General features: G+C 48.1%; 1 protein-coding gene across 1 annotated transcript in view; it reads left to right on the top strand.

Moving 5' to 3' along the window:
* The window catches only part of CASZ1 (castor zinc finger 1), a 114,200-nt gene extending 95,272 nt beyond the window's left edge, over window positions 1-18,928 (top strand). The window contains exons 12-19 of the mRNA XM_067567402.1: window positions 1,932-2,054; window positions 3,675-4,010; window positions 6,263-6,461; window positions 7,099-7,270; window positions 10,861-11,009; window positions 11,567-11,801; window positions 13,498-13,791; window positions 17,148-18,928. Of these exons, the coding sequence (XP_067423503.1) occupies window positions 1,932-2,054; window positions 3,675-4,010; window positions 6,263-6,461; window positions 7,099-7,270; window positions 10,861-11,009; window positions 11,567-11,801; window positions 13,498-13,791; window positions 17,148-18,418 (2,779 nt within the window). The 3' untranslated portion in view covers window positions 18,419-18,928. The remainder of the gene's footprint in view (window positions 1-1,931; window positions 2,055-3,674; window positions 4,011-6,262; window positions 6,462-7,098; window positions 7,271-10,860; window positions 11,010-11,566; window positions 11,802-13,497; window positions 13,792-17,147) is intronic.
* The last annotated feature ends 311 nt before the right edge of the window (window positions 18,929-19,239 follow it).

The following is a 19,239-nucleotide window of genomic DNA, read 5'->3' as shown; positions in this document are numbered from 1 at the left end:
CAAAAAAAGCAATTAAATTTGTTTGGCAAGATTTATTCTTTATGATCCTGATGCTATTTATTGCTCATAGTTCCTTTAGCCTCTAGATATTTAAGGATTTTCTTCCCTCTCTTAATATTTGTTCCATTACTTTACTGGAAAGAGATGTTAAGACCAGAGGTACGATAATTGCCAGGATCACTCTTGTTTTTTCCTTAAAGAATATGTACCATATTTATTTCTGCTAGTCTTCTGGTACCTCCCCGGTTCTCTATGACTTAAAAATCAGTAGTCCAGTCAAGTTTGTGAGTTAATTCCCAGCATGCTTTCAGATGCGAATCATCCAGGCTAGCTGAATTTGTGCATATTTACATTTTCTAAGCATTCCCTTATCTGCTCTTCTGTATGACCATCATTTCATCCTAACTATCTGCTTTGTCTTTATTTTTCATGTTAGAGGCAATTTGAAAAGGCAGTTGAATAGCTCATCCATTTTCGAGACATTACCCCATGTTTTAATGATCCTATTTTCTCCCTAAGTGTGGTACCTCTTCTCCCTGATAAAATAACTCCTTTAGTTTACATTAACTTGTGCTGTTATTGCTCCTCTTATCAGGACCTCACTCTCTCTTATCTTCTCCCTGCAATCCTTAACTGACTCCATGTATTCTGGATCCCCTGCCCGTTTTCTTTCACAGTACAAGCTTTCTTTTGTTTCTTTTAACCTCAGATTTTTAAAGTACCACCTGGGACCACACAGGCTGCTGCTTGTTTTTGCCTGCCTGCTCTTCAGAGGAATTGTAGTCTGTCACACCTTAATTATGCAGATCCCCCAGTCCTTCCACACCCAGGGGGATTTAAATATTTCCTGCCATTGCATCTTACTCACTAGATTTCTTAAGTTCCTGGAATTTAGGAATTGGCTTTCTTGAAATCACATACCCTTATTCTGCCATTTCGCACTATGGTGAATCCAAGCAGCTCATAGTCACTGGTACCAGGCTTCCCTCTTATTCTTGCCTTCTTGATTAGTTCCAGCCTGATGGGAAGAGTCAGCTCCTGGATGGCTTCTCCTCTGCTTGGAGCCTCCACCTTCTGCATCAGAAAGTTGTTTCCTGTGTAATGTAAGGACTTTCTGATGATGCCTGTTGGGCTGTATTTGTTCTACAGCAGACAGCTGAGTAGTTACAACCCCTCTCACACGTGGTACACTGTGGTTTCAAGTGGAGATCTGGAAAAGTCAGGACATTTGGCTCTAGATTTCAGCCCCTTCCTGTGCCCTCCCATGTCTTCCGAGTCGGAGAGTGTGGCTTTGGACCCACGTTGAGTTTCAAGTACCATTGGAGTGGGCCAAGGAGTTACTCATTCTCTCTGTCCTCCTGTCCTCTTAGTCTTTGGTTTATACTCTGTGTGTTCTAACCCTGACCTCTGGCTCCACCCTCACATGTATTCCTTTTTTGGCACTCCCAGTGCCATCGTAGCTGTCAGAACCATCCCATTAGGTTTGAGTGGTGCTCCCAGGTCAGAATCCCCTTCCATTTGCTTCTTTCTTGTTCCCCAGGATGCTTTAGAGCCTTACTACTCTTCAGCTTCTGTTTCAGGAAAGCTCCATGTCCTGCTCATATTGAAATGAATGCTAGCTTTGCCATTGACTTCAACAGGAGAGAGTTCTGGCTCCTAGTTTGTATGTTGAGGTACATGCCAGGTTATTGTGATTGAGCAACAGTGCCAGAAGTGTTGACACACATGCACACACACACAGAAACATCAGAGCTGTGGCCTGTCCAGCTCCTCGGATCCAGGAAGTTTAAAAAAAAAAAAGTTTAGCTGCTACAATAATACAAATAATAAACAATACTAATGTGCCATTGTTTGTTTCACCACAACTCCCTTCAAACAATGCTACCACCATGGGGCTCTGTGTAAGCCATGTGCTTGTCTCCTTCGGCCAGGTTTGGTACCAAGGATTTCTGTGATGCCCACTGCGACTTCCTCCATAAGGTGCATTTCCATTGTGTGGTGGAGGAATGCGGTGCCCTCTTCAGCACATTGGATGGGGCCATCAAACATGCCAAGTAAGTAGAGGACCAAGACTCCAGAGACACACTCCAGTGAAACTTCAAAGGTTGCACACACTGTAGACAGGCCGGGGTCAGGGCTGGGGGGTTCATTCTGTAATTGCCTTTAGGAGACGGGCTGTGGTTTGCACTTGGGCTGAGAAGGCAGCAGTTTGAGCAGCCACAGTTCTGCTTTAAACATATCCAGCTGAATCTCCAGCAAAATAGCTGGGCGTGCTCTAAGTTTCAATGACTCACAATAAGTGTGCGTGGGGGTTGTGCTCAACCTTTGGCAAGTGTGTGTCTCATCTGGTTTGCAGTGTCAGCAGGGCTGAGAACTGCTTTCCCCTAAGCTGCCCAGGAGACTGCGTGCACCAGGAACACAGCTGCCCAGAAACACAGAAATGTGCAATAAGAGTTATCCATGTGGAAAGGGTAGATGGGGCACCATTAAAAACCCACCATTCACTGGACCTGCACTTTCCTTGGAGTAGTGTTGGCAGCGCTGCAGTCACTGCAGAGTGGCAAACATTGCATTTTTAATGGTGCCTATTGTATTTGTCTCGCCCTTGTCTCTGCATATCCTTTTTAACAAGCACCTTCCCTGATTACCCGACACAGGAGAGAAGCTGCTTCCCAGGTCCCTATTTCCCTGGCTCTGTTTGCTTTAAAGATCTTCACTGCGTGTTGCAGTGGGGATGGGTGCTGAGGATTCAGCCAGCTCAGCTCTAACCTCCCTCTCAGCATGGGCAGCTAGCCTATGGACCTTCTTGTCACCCTCAGAGTGCTTTGGAGAGCAATGGCTAGGCAAGACTCAGGCAGCCAAAAAGTACTTACATCTAGGCCAGATCCTGAAGTCTATACCGCACCCAGAACTCCAGGTGACTCCAGTGTGAGTCTTGCATAAAGAAGGACTTCGGGATTTGGCCTCGTTGTTACAAGGAAAGCAGCGAAGGAAGGACTGGACCCAACTTCCATCTGCACTATCTGGAGGCAGAGAGATTAGAAAGTCTAATAGGTTGTCCACCCCAATTTCACATCCACATCGTGCAATCCCTACTCAGCACAATTCCTGTTGAAGTCAATGAGAGATTTACTCACATAAGGACTGAGCCAGGACTTCAGGGTTTGGCCATATGATGGTGGAAGTCTGGATAGTTTTAAATGGAAGGGAACTCACAGCAAACAGAGATGGAAAGACCTGGGAGGCCGTTTAGTCGATCCAGGGCAGGATTGTTTCCTGTGGCATTTTCCAGTGCTTTCTTCAGCCTATACATCAACGTCCCACGTAGTGGGGTTCCCACGCCTTCCCAAACTTGTGGCTGTCACTGGCAGGAAGATTTTAGACCTACATGTCTCTCCTCAACTTCAGCCATTGCTCCTAGCTACATCCCCTAGCTATTCCTCTCCCTAATTGTGACCAGATCCTGCTGGGGACCTAAAGTCAGTGGGAGCTGAGGCTGTTCAGCAGGTGTCCTGCACTTCTCAAAATTTGGGTTTACATCCTTCATGTATTTTGAGCCTGTTATCATGTTCCCCTGACATTTAGTCAGCCTCTCCATAATTGCCTCTTTATTCAGTCAAGGACTTGGAGGCGTGCACTTTTTCTCTAATGAGAACTGTCTCTTCTCATTGCAGTTTTCACTTCCGAACGGAGGGTGGAGCTGTGAAAGTAAACTCTGAGTCTCTCTTCCCAACTGCTGCTGAGACCAAGACTACCTTGTCCCCTTCATCGCCATCCACTACTTCCATCTCTATGGCAAGCGCTCCCACCCTGGATGTGCCCACTCCAAGCCCAGCGACTGTGCCGTCTGCCCCCACACTGCTAGCTTGGAAGCAGCTGGCTTCCACCATACCCCAGATGCCTCAGATCCCAGCATTGGTGCCTAACCTGGCAACTTCACCCTTGGCAACAACTTCCCTAGAGAACGCCAAGCCTCAGGTCAAACCTGGATTCCTCCAGTTCCAGGAGAAGTGAGTTCCTTTGGCAACAAGGGGACGATTGTCTCACCTGCCCCAGGAGCCTCCGTGTACCCTCTCCAGCCCCAAGAGAGTAGACAGAGGTTTCTCCCTCCCCACTTCACCTCTGTTCAGTGCTTGATCAGCCACTGTGTCTGCCTGAGGCTTTCATCCTGAGGCTGGATGAGATGCACATCCCCTGAGAGGTGATTTATCCCATTCCCCAGGGTGCTTTCTGCACCTCCTCCCATCTTGCAGGAGAGCAGCTATCCCAAAGTCTAACAAATGACTTCTTGAGCACTTAAAAAACCAAATGTTTGAATGTTTTGGGAACCTTTTAGATAACAGCTGGGGGGATGCAAACCTGCTGACATGTTGTCTCAGTTTTGCTGTACCTCCAGGTACATTGTACTGACCTGCATTGTCACTGAGGCCAGATGGTATGGGCCAGAGCACTGCAAATCCTTCCAAAAGAAACCCTGGTGGCCTGGTTCCAGGTTTCATTGCAAACCTTACACTCAGGCTGTGTTTGCAAAAAGTTGGGCGAAATTGGTCTGGGTTTCAGGCCAAGTTGGACCAGGTTTGGAATGAGTCTGGGCAAAATTGGGCCAATATGTGGTGAAAACTAGGATTAGTGAGTGATTTTGTGACCTGAGAGCAGGTCAAACTTGGCATCTCCCCAACTATATTTCACTCAAAGCCAAGACCTGATGTCTGCAAAGCTAAGTAGAAAAGGGTTTTACAGACTCTGGGAAGGAAACATACTAGGTTGCTCTTGGCTCTGCCCACAGTAGCACCTGCTGCCTTGTTGTTAGAACATCAAATCTGTATCTTGCTTTATGCAGCACATCTTCCTTTTCTCAATAAAAATGATAAACTGGAAAAAAAGAAAGTGCTCAGACTCTGATCAAACCAGGAATGGGGGAAGAGGAGCAGATATCCATCACTTCCTGCCTTGGAAGAGCTTTGGCTTCTCAGCTGGGCTGCTGTGCAAGGGTAGTGGGTCTCCTGAAGTGTTTTGCTTCCCTTTGCAATGTTGTTTGCTATTATTTACAAGGTAATTCAGGGACTAAGCATTTGCCAAAGTGCAGCTGTAAAATAATAACAACACTTAGCACCTCTTTAGAGTTTTCTGCTTCAAAGCCTTTTGCAAACATTCATGAAGCTTCATAACGCTCCTGGGAAGCAGGCAAGTGTTATTTCCATTTTACAGATGGGGAAAAAGAGGCAGAAAGGTGAAGTGATTTGTCCAGGGCCCATGAAAGAGGCTGGGTCACATCTGGGATTAGAACTCTAGAGTTCCTTACTCTCGATCATGTGCTCAAGTTGCTAGGCCATGGCTCTCTGGATCAGAAATTGGCCCACTTATGTCTTCTTCCAAACATGCTTATTGCAGGAAGTCCCTGTAGCAGGGCGGGTAGCACTGGGGATTGTGACTGGAATGCACGAGACAGGTAAACACCTGGCTGCCTCAAATACTAAACCTTAGAAATTCCCCTGAGGCTATATCTACAGGCCTCACAGTTTGGACTACGGGGGTATGAATGACAGCAGTAACACACGTGCTGCACTGTAACTCCCTCATGTGGACACTGCAGGTGCAATCTAAAAGGTACCTAGTTCACAGTAATGTTGTCCTCTTTAAACAGGTATCGTTTAGTTTGCGCCTGCAGCCTCCACGTGGGGGAGTTACAGCGCAGCTACTATGTGCTGCAGATCACACCCCGTAGGCTGAACTGGGGGGCAGTGGGGATAAGCCATGAGAGGTCCTAAACTGCAGCCGTAAATCCATGGAACATGAGTGCCTTGGGAGAGGCACCAAAGCCATTTAGGTCATCAAATAAATTAATGGTGCACAAATTTTGCTTAGCCGAGGGCTGTCCTGGCAATTTGCAATGTGCAGCCTGAGAGTTTCACCTAATCTGTCAAAAAACGGAGCCAATCGCACTCTCTTCATCCATTAACAGAAAGGTGCAGAATGTGGAGTCAACAGGTCCCATCGTGATCTGAAGGGGGCCACAGAGGCTATAGGTCCCAGCATGCAATGCTCTTTCTTCTCTCAAGAGCAAGCACGGCCTGTTGGGGCCTATAGTGTCGGCAAGCTGCAGCTCCATGTTAATGAGGCCGGCCATGGGAGCGCTGTGGGCTGCATGGGGCCCATAGGCTGCTCTTGAGCTACCCCTCAATTAAATGAGTGAATGTTGGGAAAGAAGCCAAGGTGTGAGGAAAGAAATGAGGATGATGTCTGGGTTTTGGCTGTGTTCCAGTGACCCCTGTCTGGCGACGGACTGCAAGTATGCCAACAAGTTCCACTTCCACTGTCTCTTCGGGAACTGCAAGTATGTGTGCAAAACCTCTGGCAAAGCAGAGTCCCACTGCCTGGACCACATCAATCCCAACAACAACCTCGTGAATGTGCGAGACCAGTTTGCTTACTACTCGCTGCAGTGTCTCTGTCCTAACCAGGTAAGAGTAGTCCAAGAAGAGTGCCCAGAGAACTGGGGCTGTGGGGAAGAGGGAAAGGCTGCAGGAGAAAAGGAAAAGATAGGAGCTTAGCAAAGCCAGGAAAACAAACTGGAGCCAATTCATCCCTAATGCGACTCTGCTGAACCACTGAATGACTCTGGCCTCTCATGCACAAAGCTGTTTGAAGGGTATAAACGAGAGTGGACTTCAACTTGGGAAATTGGATCCAGATCAAAATATAGGCAGTTGGCATTTGTTCAGAGCAGGGTGCAGGAAAGTGTTGATTTGGGACCTGTTTCTATTACAAACGCCAGGTAACGCAAGGAAATTGTCTGGGTAGCAGATGAAATGAAAAAGGCAAATGGAGCTTGAGTATCAGCAAAGGTTGCCTGTTAGACAGTGGAATATTTCCCAAGGATGGTGGTGGAAGTCCTGTGATTTGGGACATCTGAAATTAGATTGGTCAGACGAAGAGCAAATGCACTATGCCCCTTGAAGAATGGACAGTGTGCGATGTGGAACTGACCCACCTCTGACATTAACAGCTCTGTGACCTTCAGAGAGAAAGCAAGCAGGCAAATGAGAGCACGTTTGATGGATAAGTCTAAAATAACCTGTCTCATTGGTTCCTTTCCAGCACTGTGAATTCAGGATGCGGGGACATTACCATTGTCTTCGCCCTGGCTGCTACTTTGTGACCAATATCACCACCAAATTGCCCTGGCATGTGAAGAAACATGAGAAGGCAGAGCGAAGAGCAGCCAATGGCTTCAAGTACTTCACCAAACGGGAAGAGTGCGGCAGGCTAGGTAAACTCACTTCATTCATCTTGTGACCGAGCCAGGGGCTATAGTGCCTGACATCTCTGGCTGACAGCATACTCACTGTCTGTGTCACTTTCTCAGCCCAAGGGCACAGCCATTCTCCCTATACACTAGATACTCCAGTCATTATAAACCTTTCCGTGACAATATTTTTCATAGCTTACAGGACCATTTGTCCCTATCCCATCTTGGAAGAATGGAAGTGAAATTTTCTCTCTATGTTTATAGTCATAGTACTTCTACGTCCACTGTCAATGATGAATTTTAGGTCGCATGACCCTGTCTTGGATAACTGGGGGTGGAGAAGCTCGAATAGGTATTAAAATGACCCACCTGGGCTTCCATCCCCAACTGGTCACCTGTAGTCTGTTCAATCCTGTGAGTTTATTTGTAATAACTGTTCATTTATGTTAGTCCCTTACATGTGTGGACCTCAAAGCACTTGCCAGAGATTGATGAAACAAGACTCACAGAATTATCATCCCCATTTTACAGGTACACAGAGCTTGATTTTTCCACAATGATATTGTAAGTTTTAATGGCAAAATCAGGAACAGAACCCAGCAATCCCGTCTCCCAGGCCCCTGTTCTAACCATTATAGAACACTGCCTTCTGGTGCCAGGAACAGCAGTCAGGAGTTATGGCACCCAGTCTTTATCTAAGCAGTAGATTGCATTGCTTCCCTTTTGGGTGTGTATACACCCACTAAAGCTGACATACAAACTGACAGATGCCAAAGATACAAAGAGTTAAAGGGTGAAACATCAGCCTCAAACTACCCATAGTGGGCACAACCCTATCTTCTCTACTAAGGTTCCCTTTGGTGCCTAAACACTGGAGAATATGAGATCCATTTCTGCCCTCGCTGACAGCCTCCAGCTTATATCCCCAGTGTTCTAATAAGGGGCCAGAGGCCCGTGACATAGATGCTGTGGCCATCTCCACGCTGGTGGGAGTGGGTTGGAAGCTCTCTTCATTGCTGCTCAAAGGAGGCAGCCTGTACCCCTTGTGGAAAATACTTTGCCCCTTTCTTCCAGATGGAAGTGACCAGGCATCTGGAGAAGCAGCTTCCCCTGTTCTGATTGTGGGAGGCCTTTTCTTGCACTATGCGCTTTGATGAGCTTGCTGCTTGTTTTGGGCAGGGCTGGATGAAGGATGTTTTCAATCTGGGAGCAGGCAGAGAATGGGGGAAATGTTTCTGTTTTGATTACACTGTATGGGAGAAGGAATTTTAACACATCTTAGTAGCTATTTTGCCTGATTCCAGGCAGTTTAAGATGAAACTCTTTCATGAGCAGTGCCAGGGCTGCATATCAAAAGCCGCAGGGTAAATATTCCTTCCCAGGAAGGGTGAGGAGTGGGGGTTGTTCTGCAGATTTCCCCACCATCCTGGCATCTGCAGTAGCTTCTGTGTTGCAAGGGAACACAGCAGCACTTCTGTCAGTGCCAGCCTTTCACCAGAGTGTCGGCTCATCAAAATACCTAATACAAGGCATGGTGCTGGGAGTGTTGGTTTGCCCACTATCCAGATACATCAGGTAGCACCAAAGAGGTTCTGAAATGTCAAAGCCTAAAAGCCTTCATCAAAAAGCAGGTGAAACAACTACCTCAAAGAGAGAGCAGAATGAGTCCCCACCGACAGGACCCTGGAAGTCCAGCCCACTGGTCTAGAGGAATTCCCACAGACAATTATCCAGAGCCTCCACCCCACTGTATGGGACTTGTGCGCCCATTACTCGTTTTTGGCTTCATGGAGCTAGCCTTCCCGATCAACCCTGGTTGGAGTATTGACCACCACAGCCCCAGCAGGGTAGCTCAGCCTCTTTGTCCTTGCCTACACCTCCCTGGACACAGTTTACTCTGTTGAGAAGGAATCAACGGCCAAAAATATATAAATCTGTGACAGCCAGAACAAAAACTCTCCCCTTCAGCTTTTAATTCATAAAGAATTTATGCCTGAGTGATAAGTTGTCCATGGTAACCAGGGCAACAGGTATCAACACGCCAAGGCCAGCCCTTACCTGGTCTCAGTTTACAAATGTCAGGAGATTGAGCAGTTGCTGTTATTTACTCAACTTTTGGTGTTTCAGGTGATAGCCAGGGCCAGACAAAGCAGGGCGATGATATATGACACAATCAGTCTGCCCCGCTGCCCTAGCAACGGGCAAGTCTTCACCTGCCCTTTGCTGATACTGTTTCAGTCCCCCCAGCACTGTTTGTTCTTCATCCCAAAGAACAGCACAACATGATGGGGAGGGCAGACGAGGTAGGGTTGTTGGGAGTGAGGGGCAGAATATCTAAACAAACACAAACTTGGCAAACACATAAAGTGCCATCTCCTCCTTAAAGATGATGAATGATTCAGGAGCTGTTTGGCAACACCATGTCTACAGTGTGTGTGAGCATGTGTTTGTAAATGTGTGTCTGTGTATGTCTGCATACAGGCACATGTCCATAGATGTGGGCAGCTGGATGTGTTCATGCGTCTATGCATTTGTGTTGTTTGGATGTATAGGGCTATGCAAATGTGTGAGTGCATGTGTGTCTTTTGTTCTGTACGTCTGTTAGTGTCTATGTGTCTGTTTTGGGTTTGTGCGTGTGTGTGTGTACAGCAGTGCCTCGGTATGCCTGTGTTGAAGTTTGTGAGTGTGTTTACATGAGATGTGCGGCTGTAGGTCTCTGTCAGAGTGTAGACATACCTATGGTTTTGTTGTACTTCAGCTAAAAGAAGTGGTCTGGGTATTGTCTGGTAATCAGCCACATAGATTCCTAGTGATTTGCATGAGGCAGCCTGTGTTCAGGGCAGATTCCAGCATTTTCCCATATAGGAAACACTAGTGGGGCTGTTTAGAAAGTAATGGATCCTCCTTGTCTGTCTGGAGGCAGGTCCAGCATGCCAGAGTCCTTGTAAGCTGTTTCCATTACCCTCGGCCTGGCATCAGCCCCTAGGTCACCACACCGGGAGTGGCAATAAACACTTCCTAGCTACTCCACGTTTGGCCTGGGATCATGCAGTGGCCAGAGCTGGAAAGCTAGGATGGGACAGAGAAGCTTCACAGCCTGGGGCAGTAAAGGGACCATCATTCTGCTTCCAAAGCATATAGTTAGCTCAAAAGGAACTGGCTGTTCCCAATACGGAACAATCCCTGATATTATTCTTCGGTTCTGCTTCGACTGTAAGCTCCTTGGGGCAGGACCTGTCTTTTTGTTCCATGTTTGTACAGCACCAAGCACAACAGGGTCCTGGTCTAGGATTGGAGTCTCTAGGTGCTGGCACAATTCAAATAATCAAGATTAATAATACATTTCCACTGTTTCCTACGTCACAAGAGGGATAGTGGTGGTACTCTGTGTCTAAATCAATCGCATCCTTTCTCCCCATTACACAGTTTAGGAAGGATTTAATTTTTGGTCTGGGGCTGTCAGTGAAGAACCACAACTATTCCAGAGCACTCCAGACCATCAGGATTCAGTATGGCACCAGTCTGGTGCTACCTCCAGTGTGTGCTGATACAACCCTTCCTTATTCTTGCTGTTTTAACGTACCACATTTGTATCGGTTTGGTGTCTGCAGGTTGCAAGTATAACCAGGTGAACAGCCATTTCCACTGCATTCGCGAGGGCTGCCAGTTTTCCTTCCTGCTCAAGCATCAAATGACGTCCCATGCCAGGAAGCACATGAGGAGAATGTTGGGGAAAAACTTCGACCGAGTTCCCACTCAGGTGACTCCCCTGGCTATTTAAGCAGCAGATGTGTATGTAGTGATATGCCTTTGATTGCTCACTAGTGCCCAGGCTCACACACCTAAACTCTGAATGCACTGCACTCCGCACAACTAGGGCAGGACTGCTAAGCGTCACACCCCCGAACTCTAAGTATAGTAGGATATACACATCAGAGCACCAGTGCCAATGTACACACTCTAATCTGAATGCATCAAAATCCACACACCAGGGTGATGATGCCAATATTCATACTTCCAGTCTCTAACAGCAGCAAGATCCACACACCAAGGTACTGGTGCCAAGATTAACACTCCCAGCCTCTGAGTACATCAGAATCCACACACTAGGGTATTGGTGCCAAGATTAACACTCCCAGCCTCCGAAGGAGGTAGGATTCACGCTCCCAGCCCCAGTGCCACAAGATCCATGTGCCAACATGTTCCAGCTATCCCTGAAGAACAGTGTCGGAGAAAACTAAACGTGCAAACAGATGGTTTTGGTCTTGACATCTCGCTTTTGGTGTGAAAAGTCCCTGTCTTAATTTCTTGCTGCAGGTTATTGGCCACACTTCAAGAAATGAAAATCTCCCCCATGTTGGCAGCATGGCACCCAGCCCAGCTTCATCAGGAACCCCAGCTTCCTTTCAGGGACCCCAATGCATGATGGACACTGAAACAGATGAGTACATGGATTACACTGGCTGTAGCCCTGGGGGACTCTCCTCTGAATCCTCCAATATGGACCGCAGCTGCTCCAGCACGCCAGTGGGCAACGAAAGCACATCAGCAGGTAAGGGTCGGCAGGGGGGAAATGAATTAGCAGCTCTGTGCTGCCAAGAGTCCTAAATTCACAACCAGAGGCTCAGGGGAAACTGCACCTTTTGACACACTGGCTCAGCCCCTGGCTCAGCAGAATATCGCCTTACACTAGCCTAGCTCCCGTACGTCAGTCACAGGGTGGGGTCCATCTCCACATAGCTCAGGGCTGTCCCTTAACTCCTGACATTCCCCTACCTTTCAGAGCTGGACCTGTTTGAATATTTGAGCTGCTCGATATCTGTACCAGAGTCATTCAGTCATTAGGGCCGTAGAGTTATTTCCCTTACTGTTCTACCCCCTATTTTCCACACACTTTTGTGTTACTCTGTGCCACATCTAGGTGTCAGAGGGTTCCCTGCACTTGTGATGCTCAATAGACTGGACAACACAGACCCTCTGGCCTCACTCCCCTTTCAGGAAATGATGTGTAAATAAAAAAGAACCTCTGCCAGCACTTTTCCAGGAAGTGACATATAAAAGCAACCCACTAATTTCCTCTCTCCTTATGAGTTGTGATGCAGAAAAGAAAACCTCTAATGTCAATACATCCTTACCAGAGTGATGCACAGAGGAGATCCCTAGGTATCACATCCTCTTTTAGGAATGGATGCATAAAGCAAACTCTAACATCACTTCCTGTTTTGAGGAGTGAGATTTGACCATGCCTAACTTCCATAAATTATGGGATTTTCTTTTCAGCAAGGCAGATACAGAACTCATCTCTAATACCCTGTAGCACTGGATAAGGCTCCCTTAACCGTCCTTACCTCTGGCTGCCTGTTAGTATTCCAGGAAAGCCTTCTGTGAGCTTCTCAGAGTCTCTTTATAAAATTTACTGTCTCTTGGGACCTTAGTTTCAGACATATTTTTTCCTACCTCCCCCTCCCCCCAACACTGATTAAATGAATGGTTTGGTGACAACTCAAGCCCAGCATTTCCCTGCTCAGGGGATTCAGCTCAGACCTCAGGGCTCTGGGATGGGTGTTCATCTCTGTTACTTTTGAACAGCAGTAGGAAATAAGAGTAATAAATGATTCCCACTGACACCGGGCGGGGGCGAGACTAACAAAGATGTTATGACCTCTCCTGTCACAAGGGGCACTAACGCAGCCTCTGCACGCTACCCTGATAGAAACATTCCATGATAATAACGACAGCTGCACATAGCACCAACGCTCCTCCAAAGGATTTGGAGGGGCAGCAGCTCCCAGGATTCTCTATTAACTAACTGCACCATCGGAGCCATCAGTCACATCTCCTGGAGAACAACCGCTGACTAACCACCATGTTATAAGCAAATCCGAAACCTCTGGGATAATACCCTGCAACAGAGTCTTCTCAGCAGCAGCCTGGTGCACACTGGTGCCATGTGGATGAACTGACATAGACTAATCAGGGCAGGAATTTCTTTTTGAAAGCCAAGTGGCTCTGCCCCCTGCCATTAAGGCCACTCCTTGTTTTCTGCGGCGACACCCATTCCCGCTGCTGCTGTCAATCACTTCCATCTCCTTTCTGTTACAGTTCTGTTTCGCACATGTGTGAATGTATTTTTCATTTTCATTGTACTGCTTCCGCTCTTGGGTTCTCATTTCGGTTCTTTTGTTTTTGTTTTTCCTTTTTGTTTTGTTTTGTTTTTTCCGCTATTTTTTTCTCTCCACATTCTCCAGGCTGCCTGGTTCCTCCTCCTCCTCCTGCTGCTGCTGATGACGCTACCCACAATGCACCACAACCTCCACCACCAACTCTGCCTCCATCTTTCTCACAAGCTTTGCTCAGATCTCCCCTCCCTTCCCTTCCCTACCTCTTCTCTCCATCTTGTCTCTCATACTCCCTGCTCAGTGCCACTCTCGGATCCAGCAGGAGCATTGTCATGCCTGCCGCCAGCACGCCTGGTTTCTCGCCCATCATTGCCACTCCAACTCCACTAAAAAGTGACGTTCCCTTAGTTCAAGATGCAGCAGGTAATTGTTATATGCTTTATCCCTGAGTGACAGTGCCCCCCCGCCCATATTCTCTTCCCAGCCCTGAGCTCTGTTGGATCATAAATGGAGGAGACATCACCATCTCTCTCTGTCTTGTTTAACTCTGTCCAAGGACTCTCCCATGCACATATACATCCTCCCCTCCATTGCTGGGGTAGTAGCTTCAGGCTGTAAACATGCCTGAGGAAGGTAACTGAAAAGCACAGTAAATCACTGTGAAAAATTCACATGGCCAGGAGCAATTTCTCATCAACCCCGACACAAATCCAACAGCAACAACTGTAATTAAACCTGCCATTTTTGAGCCTCCTACTAGCAGCTGGGTGGCCAAAACACAACATGTTGACCATATCACATACTGGGAGTCAGAGACTGGTTTAGACCTCTTCAGCCATCCAATCTAGTAGCTCCCAACTCTTGCTACACATCACTACAGCCCATTCCCATGTGCACCATGAGTCTGGGAGTGGCTTTCACCATCCTATGTCTTGGGGTCTCATGGGCACACTCAGTGCCACTGAGATGAGGTGTCAACGTGTTCTCAGACATCTCAGTGATGTCTGTTGCACCCATAGTTATTTGCATTCACCAATTACAGCTGCAGAACAGTTCAAACACCTCACGACACAGAGCTAAGAGACATCACAGACTGGGGCGTTGCACACCAGCTGGGAATGGTTTTTCAGGGCCTGCCCAGTTTTGCTCTCTTTTCCCAGCCAGGCTCCTTCTTGGTTAATTGGGAGTGTATTTGTGTTGGCAAAGCATATGTTTAAAAAGACCCTGGCAGCTCAGAAACCTGAGATGCCTCTCCCTTTGCCATCCAGGCACAGTGAAAGCATGCAGTGGTGTGAAACTCCCCAGCAGTGGTCACTGCCCTGCCCAGAGCTCCATGGGCATTTTGATTGCTTAAGTGGGATTTAAGTGATGTACACACTGGTGGTAGCCCTCTGCAGAAGGGTGAATTTCACTCCAACAGGCAGTTGGGAAACTGAGCTCTTTTGATGTTGGGCAAATCACATCCCCTCTCTCTATCTCAATTTCCTCATCTGTAAAATGAGGATAATGCTATTTTTTAAAGTATTCTGAGACTACAAGGTGAAAAGCACTACATGCTATCATCATCCCCTTCCTTAGACCTGCTTCAGACTAAATTTGTTGAGGCAAGTCAGCGTCTAATTAGATATTAGGGAGTGAGCATTGGCTAGTGGTTAGAGCAGGAAAGAGCATCAGGACCGCTGGGCTCTCTTCCATCTTTACACACCTTATGCAAGAAAGTTGAACTAATTTAATGAAAGATGTGATTTTTAAACAGCTTTAGTTAAACTGGTGCAAAAGGCAGGGTGGAGACTTATTTAGGTTTAAGCTAAATTTATTTCAGCTCAGTTTAAGCTGATCCAGAATTGGCTTAAACTAAACTAAAATAAGCCACTCTCAATCAGAGCATGAGTGTCCACACCTGGGGGGGGCATTGCACCAGTTTAACTAAACTTCATGAATTTGAGAGAGGATAGGGTATCAGTGCCCTTGGGCAAGTCATTTAACTTCTCTGTACTTCACCTATCTCATCAGTGTTATGGGGCTAATGATACTTACCTACTCCCTAGAGAGAGAGAGTGGGAGGCGCAATTAGTTACTCTCTGTACAATGCTATGAAAATATGAAGTGTGGTTCCTGTGCTAGGTGTTATTCGGTAATAGACACACCTCTTTAAAAAGAATCAGGGGTTAGGGTTGACTAACTGATTTGACTCTGGTTGAGCTTAATGATGGAACGTTATTGTTTCCCTGGCAGCTGTTTAGAGGTGCAGATTAAGTTAGTGTAAAGGGGCTTAGCCCAGTTCCTAGTGGACATCACTAAGACAGCCATCATTGTGACTGTGATGAGCTGCCCCCTTTGTTGGCAGTCTCAACAGAGACACCATGCACACTGAATGGGCCATTGAGACTTCTGTCCCCTCCGCTCACTCCCAGACATGGTCTCCCTCCTTTTCAGTCGGGTGCTCTTCCTCAGCATTCAGTGTGACTTCACCATTTTGGAGACTCCCTGTGATAAGCACCATCCTGTCTTAAAGGGGCATCATTGGAGGGCCCCAGTGGCTGACATGGTGAAACCAGCATCCACCACCTTCAGTACGTGCTTCCTAGTCAGCAGAAGAATGTGGCAGTATTCAAACAAGTGGTTGAGTGCGTCTTCAGCCACCGACAGCAGAACGTTGGGCACTGGGATCTCAGACACTTTGCATGTCACAGATCATGCCTCTTTTCAACAGGATGGCACCCCCAACACACAGCTCAGGAAGCCCATTTTAGTTGGAAATGATCATTTCCAGTGAAATTCACCATTTTGCACCTGGTGAGAAATTCTTCTTGCCCCCCAGAGCTCCGCTCTGAGCAGACTGGTCTGGAGCCGTGATTTGACCTGAGGAACAATCAGTTGGAAGAAGAGGCAGTTAATGGATGTTAGATGGTCAAATTCTTGGCGTCAGCTTCAGTCCTCTGGGACCCAGGCACACTGGCTGGTGCCGATCTCGAAGGATAGAAAACTGACAATGGGTCCCTTAGTGGTGCATGGGCTGATTGCTGAGGCCCAAGGGAAGGCTTTAAAAGCCCAATGGATGGTCCTTTGAGAATTAGCCCTACTGAACATCTGACTCTGTGCTCATCACTGTAATATTTAGGCTGATTACAATGAAGTATGTTACCCTAAAGTGCATCCCACTTCTAAAAATCTCCCCTTACAGTTTTAATTAGATGAGGGGAGTCTTTTCCACTTCCTGTCCTAAACAGCTGGAAGGTGTTGCTGTGTCCTATTAACCAGCAGTCGGGGGAGAAGGATCTTGGTTCATGTGTATAGTTTATAAAGCACTTGGGGATTGTATGTGGTGAAAGGCGCAATGAAAGTGCCACGTTCTGTGGGCAGAAATGAGCTTACTCCTGGGGAAGGAGGACTAGAAATAAAGTGGCAGGAGAGGCGGGAACCTGACAAGAATCAACAGGTGATGCCTTGAGAGTATCACGTTTACAAGAACAGCAGCTAGAAGGGTTTCCTGATGCCAGGCAACGCAAACTGTGCAGGGTGAAGCGTGTCAAGGAAATCGAGATCATTGCTTCCATAATATTGAATGTGCACTAATCGTCACACAGTCCTCAACCCCTGTTCAGACTGCACAGCTGGTCCGGTGATTTATGGGGTGGGGGACTACATCCACTGCAGCATTATGCATTGGCCATGGTGGCAGATAGAATACAGAGTATGGTCCAGGCCAGCTACAGGAGGTGATAGGAGTACCTGTTGCCCCTCTATGAGTAACACCACTCTCCTCTTCCTGTCCCCAGGAAACACCATCACCATGCCAACTGCCTCGGGGGCCAAAAAGCGCTTCTGGATCATTGAGGACATGTCTCCATTTGGCAAGCGCCGCAAGACAGCCTCCTCGCGCAAGATGCTGGACGAGGGGATGATGTTGGAGGGTTTCCGGCGCTACGATCTCTATGAGGACTGCAAGGACTCCACCTGCCAGTTCTCCCTCAAGGTCACCCACTACCACTGCACCCGGGAGAACTGTGGCTACAAGTTCTGCGGCCGCACCCACATGTACAAGCATGCCCAGCACCACGACCGCGTCGACAACCTGGTGCTGGATGACTTCAAGCGCTTCAAGTCTTCACTGAGCTGCAACTTCCCCGACTGCCAGTTCTCTGGCAACAGCACGCACTTCCACTGCCTGCGCTGTGGCTTCCGCTGCACCGACAGCACCAAGGTGACTGCCCACCGCAAGCACCACGGCAAGCAGGACGTCATCAGCGCTGCCGGCTTCTGCCAGTTCAGCTCCAGTGTGGACTGCGAGGTGCCCGACTGCAAGTACAAACTCAAGTGCTCCCACTTCCACTGCACCTACCCTGGCTGCAAACACACCGTGGTGGGCATGTCACAGATGGACTCGCACAAGCGCAAGCATGAGAAACAGGAGCGGGGGGAGCTGCCAGCCATCTCTCCTGGTCCCGAGGGCCTCCCTCACTCCACCCTGGAGTATGACGTCCAGAACTCTTCCGTCAACCTGGACAGCTCCCTGAATCTCAGCACTGATGCCAACAGCTCCCTCTTCTTCCTGCAGAATGCAGCTGGTGTGGGTCTCAATGACTCTCTGGACCTCAGTAAGAAGCTACCGGAGACTGCTGCTGGCCCATCGCCCAGCAGAGCAGGGACAATCCCTCAGGAGAGCGGGGCGATGGTATCCAACTCAGGCGACATGGAGGATGAAGATGACTCATCCCAAGATGAGGAGGAAGAAGAGGAGATAAATGAGGAAGAGGATGATGATGAAGAGGACGATGATGATGATGATGACGACGACGATGAAGACGAGGAGGAAGACCTGAACACAGACTCTGAAGACTCACTCCCTGACCCTGAGGGCCTGGCCACTAAAGAGGATGGGGAACCAGGGGAGGCCTCTACTTCCATAGACCATGGCAATGCTTCCAGGTTGCTGGGCGAGCTGACCTCAGCCCCCACGCCAGTCCCCACCCCTGCTCTGGACCCTGTCCTGGCTCCCACCCTTGCTCTGACCCCAACCCACACCCTCGCACCGGCAGCTTCTCCTTAACCTTAGAGACAGCAGCAGGTTTGGTTTTGCTCTTAAATGGAATTACTAAGAGGACCCCTTCTGAGGCGAGAACAAAGCACCGGGACAGTAAGCGACAAAAAGAACTCCATGCCACACACACGAGGCCCCACGGGCTCAATGGGACAGACACAGTCGCAGGGGGCCAGCACGCCATCCCTTCATTCTGCAGATGACAGAAGACAGGGCGGGATGCAGACACGAAACCCTTCTAGATGGACACTAACTCTGAGGGTGACCGTCTGCTCTCCTTTGCTTCCCGCATTGTGGGGCGTGCGCCCAGTCTTGGGACCCCTTCTTTTGGGGTGGGCTTCCCCCCTCTTTTATTTCTGGATTTTATTTTTCCATGTTTTTAGTTGTACGATACTAATAATAATCCCCACTCCACAGAGGGCGGGTGTGGAGGTGAATTTTAGAATGATATGGGGTTTTTTAAGTGTGTCTAAGGAACTGGTGGCACAAAGGCAACTAGCTAAGCCTTTGCCAGTGTGGGAGGGGGGGTCTCTTTCTTTTTTCCAGCATTAAATGAATGGGAGAGACTGAGGCATAAGACAGCGGGGGGAGGGGGGGTATTTATTGTCTTACAAATGAGGAAGCATTAATGAATCAGCGGGGCTGGGAATGGGACACTCCTCTGTTCTTCCAGATCCTCTTTATTATTAATAATAATATTAATTTTTTAAATGCTATTTATATTGTAAAGCTTCCCTCTGTCTAGAGCTGTCGGAACCTCCCCCTGCTCCTGCTGACCTCCTGGTAGCGATCTAGCTGCAGTAATGGTAGGGAAGGTTGCCATATGGCGG

This window comes from Emydura macquarii, unplaced genomic scaffold (assembly GCF_026122565.2).
Source record: "Emydura macquarii macquarii isolate MOO-44397 ecotype Brisbane River unplaced genomic scaffold, CSIRO-AGI_Emac_v2 contig_2768, whole genome shotgun sequence".
NCBI classification, from domain to species: Eukaryota; Metazoa; Chordata; order Testudines; family Chelidae; genus Emydura; species Emydura macquarii.
This window is presented reverse-complemented; position numbering and strand designations above follow the sequence as displayed.